At 33.7% G+C, this 3,254-nt stretch overlaps 1 protein-coding gene across 3 annotated transcripts; it reads right to left on the reverse strand.

Moving 5' to 3' along the window:
• Positions 1 to 547: 547 nt before the first annotated feature.
• LOC127901345 (probable serine/threonine-protein kinase PIX13) lies at positions 548 to 2,646 on the reverse strand. 3 transcript variants are annotated; one of them, XR_008053502.1, is made up of 3 exons: positions 2,274 to 2,646; positions 1,936 to 2,035; positions 548 to 1,563 (listed from the first exon to the last, which is right to left on the reverse strand). XR_008053502.1 is itself a non-coding variant. In XM_052438467.1 (3 exons), exons 1-3 carry the CDS (start codon positions 2,328 to 2,330, stop codon positions 1,332 to 1,334), a joined length of 381 nt encoding a protein of 126 aa, XP_052294427.1. In that variant the 5' UTR covers positions 2,331 to 2,646; the 3' UTR covers positions 548 to 1,331. The 3 variants fall into 3 exon arrangements, 1 of the variants encoding a protein (XP_052294427.1); XM_052438467.1 differs by having other exon boundaries at positions 548 to 1,555; XR_008053501.1 differs by having other exon boundaries at positions 1,936 to 2,646.
• Positions 2,647 to 3,254: the final 608 nt, after the last annotated feature.

Genomic DNA, 3,254 nt, shown 5'->3' on the forward strand with positions numbered 1-3,254 from the left:
TTCAAATGACAAGACATTTATTGGCATCTTACTTTGATGATGACAGGCTCCGAAATAGTTGGTGCAATAAGCACCACAGGAAAAGGAGGTTTGTGTGTCCGCTACTTTGCTGTTACATATAATCTTTTGTGACGGCCACAAAGAGGGTTTACATACACGGCGTTGCAAAAGCTTCATGATCGCAGACCTGGAGCTACAGAGGGTCTTTTGCAACAGCTATTTAGCCATCTTAAAAGGCAGAATCGGTTAAAAAAAACAATGATGGCTTACTGCCGTCACGAACTCACAATTCCAAGAATTAGCATTCATAATATATCCAGTGTCCTCATTTCTAATGAGTAGAAATCTAGTCAGGTCAAATACCAACAAAATAACAATATATTAAGAGGAAATAAAATCGATTATGCAGTCATTGCAGACATTAGATGGCAAATGACAGTTGCCATTCTTTCACCAAAAAAAAAAATTGTAAATCTTAGTTTATTAAGCGTTAATTTCTCAAAATTGCGGATCAATAATAATACTTAACATTTCAATACTAGCAAAGGACAACCAATCCTATAATAAAGCTAACAATTGAATTAAAAGCTTACAAAGTTAAAAACTTTATTCCAAATTTAAAAATAGTGAATTAACTATGATAGTTAATCAAATTGGCTACTTAGCATGATCATAAAGAACTCATCAAGTTGCCAACAAATCATACGCAAGGCCAATGAAGTTACACAATGGATCTTGAGTTTAAACAAGCAGTAAAAACCAATGACATGAAATTTGGTATAGATATAAAAAAAAAAGGATAAATTACCTGCACATCCAAAGAAAACCATAACAAAACAACTAGGATGAGAAAGTCTCCTAGAAAGTACATTTGACAGTAAAAGTAATTAAATTTAAATGAAAAAACTTCCATTAGCGTTGATCCTAATGATATTGTTGAGAATATATCGTACTGAACAAAACCAATCTCTTTATTCAAATTTGAAATTGCCATTGGCCTACACTTTAATAGGAAAAGGGCAGCACATACATATTCTTGAAAGTTTGATGCCATTCCTTGAAGATAATTAATCTTATGAACACATTTCTTCAATTATATTAAAGTTTAATCAATGCAAAAGGAGTTTTACTTCATGTGGGACCGGAATTTCTAGATAGTGGGAAATGATTGAAGCTAGGTTGTTAGCCAACAACACCGGTCACCAGCACTTGTGTCTTTCTTTTTGGTTTCTCCTTTGGTTAATTAGTTTCAATTCTTTTTCGGATGCCTAAAAGTTTGACTTTTGGATAAGAAATGAAAGAGTAAACTAAAATGAAATACCTGCCATTCTTCAAATCCTTGCATGCTTTTGGGGTTCAATTTCTTGATAGCAACCACCTTTGTACACTTTCCCAAAGCCACCTTCACCGAACAAAGTATCAGACTTGAAGTTCTTGGTTGCAGGATTCAAATCCAAGAAACTGAAATGTTTGAGATTTGGTATCTCCATAATCTGCCCCTTTGGACTTGTCTCAACACCAACTTCACTGATAGCTTCTGAGAATTGACTTTTGCCTGCATTGCTGCTAGTGGCTCAGATGTCCATGGTACACCCATAATTATTATTATTATAATTATATGTATCCAAGCAATTCGGAAATCAACAATTTAATATAAGCAAAAGATTAACATGAAATAAATGAAAGTTAAAGGAATCCAAAAAAAAAAAGAAAAAAGGGTACCTACAGAACTATATGAAGCATCTATATTAATGTTATTAAGAAAAAAGGTACCACAAACAAGAGGGAATCGAAAATCTTGTGATTAACCCGCGCATGAAAAATTACGATGGCTTCTTCACCCAGGTAAACATAAATAACATGATGACAGATGCGGTCGTCAACTTTTAATTGCAACAAGAAAGTGAGGATAACCAATGTGATAGGAAATATTACCTTCAGTCAAAAGAACATGTTGTAAAACCTTCGTCGCCGAAGAGCTAAAATTTTCTAGCCTTTCACCTCGGGCTGAACCAAAACTTTGCAGCAAGAAACACTGGTTTAGCACAATTGCAAAAATTTAAACAATAACTTAAGTAATAACCCATTTCAAACAATTAATTAAGCAAATGCATCTCTAAGAGGTTTTAACCTACACAGAATTATGGAAATATCAAGTCGTAATATAATTCAATATATTATTACCAAGAAGCAGTAGAAAGGCTTCCTTGAAATAGAACTCCACCAGAAACCGCAAAACAAGGATAGTGTTTGGATTGTATTCATTTTCATACCTCATATTTGAATAATAGAACTAATATCAGCATCGTTGTTTCCATCAGGCATTTCATCAAACAACTTGAAGACTCTTGTTAGAAAAATTTCAGCTGACATCAGCAGTTAAGCGCCAATGTACAGGATCCAAACACAAATTTAACACCAGTAAACCATTAAAATAAAAATAAATAAAAATAAAACCAGAATTGAAAAATGAGATGACATAAATACTTGAGATCCAATCTCAATTCCACAAACTCAAGCAAATGTAGAATGAAGCCGCTGTTATAGGGCATAAGTATCAGCAAATCAGATCGAAGAAACTAGAGAAATTATAAGGTATGAATCAAATACAGAACAGTAGAAGCACCGTTTACATAGTAAAATTGATCTTATGCAGACTAGAAAGCTCTGCTTGCTGTGAAGGCTCTCCTATTAAATGAAGGTCCTTTAAAAGCTGCACAGTTTTGGAGAATTTTCGAATATGGAGGCAAAGAACAAAGAAAATTTCTTAGGATTTGAGACGTGTTTGCACACCTTCCTTTAAAGTTTTATTTGCCCTCACCAATCTTGGTTTGCTATAGAGTTTTAATGGCAAATTACCCCCAAGATATATCAAATCCTGAATACAATCTCTAGCAAATAAGATTGTATTTCCAGAACATGTATGAAACCTGTAAAATCTTATATTGATCTAATTGTGTGTCTATCTTCAATGAAGAAGATGTTTATTTGAAAGAATACAACCATTAGAAATGGTACTTCCTCAAAGACACTCTTTTGGTTTGAATTTGCATCGATTGACAATTGAAATTTTCAAGCTTGCTAACCGTTTTTCCAATTGACGCAAAAACACGCTCTCTAGAAATAAACGGTTAGCCGTTTTCTCAATAATGGTGAGCCGTTTTATTCCAGAATGTCAAATAAGTTGCTCTCTGTAAATAAACGGTTAGTCGTTTTCTCCATAAACGGCAAGCCGTTTTCTTCTAGAATGTCAA

The sequence above is a fragment of the Citrus sinensis genome, chromosome 3, assembly GCF_022201045.2.
Source record: "Citrus sinensis cultivar Valencia sweet orange chromosome 3, DVS_A1.0, whole genome shotgun sequence".
Lineage (NCBI taxonomy): Eukaryota > Viridiplantae > Streptophyta > Magnoliopsida > Sapindales > Rutaceae > Citrus > Citrus sinensis.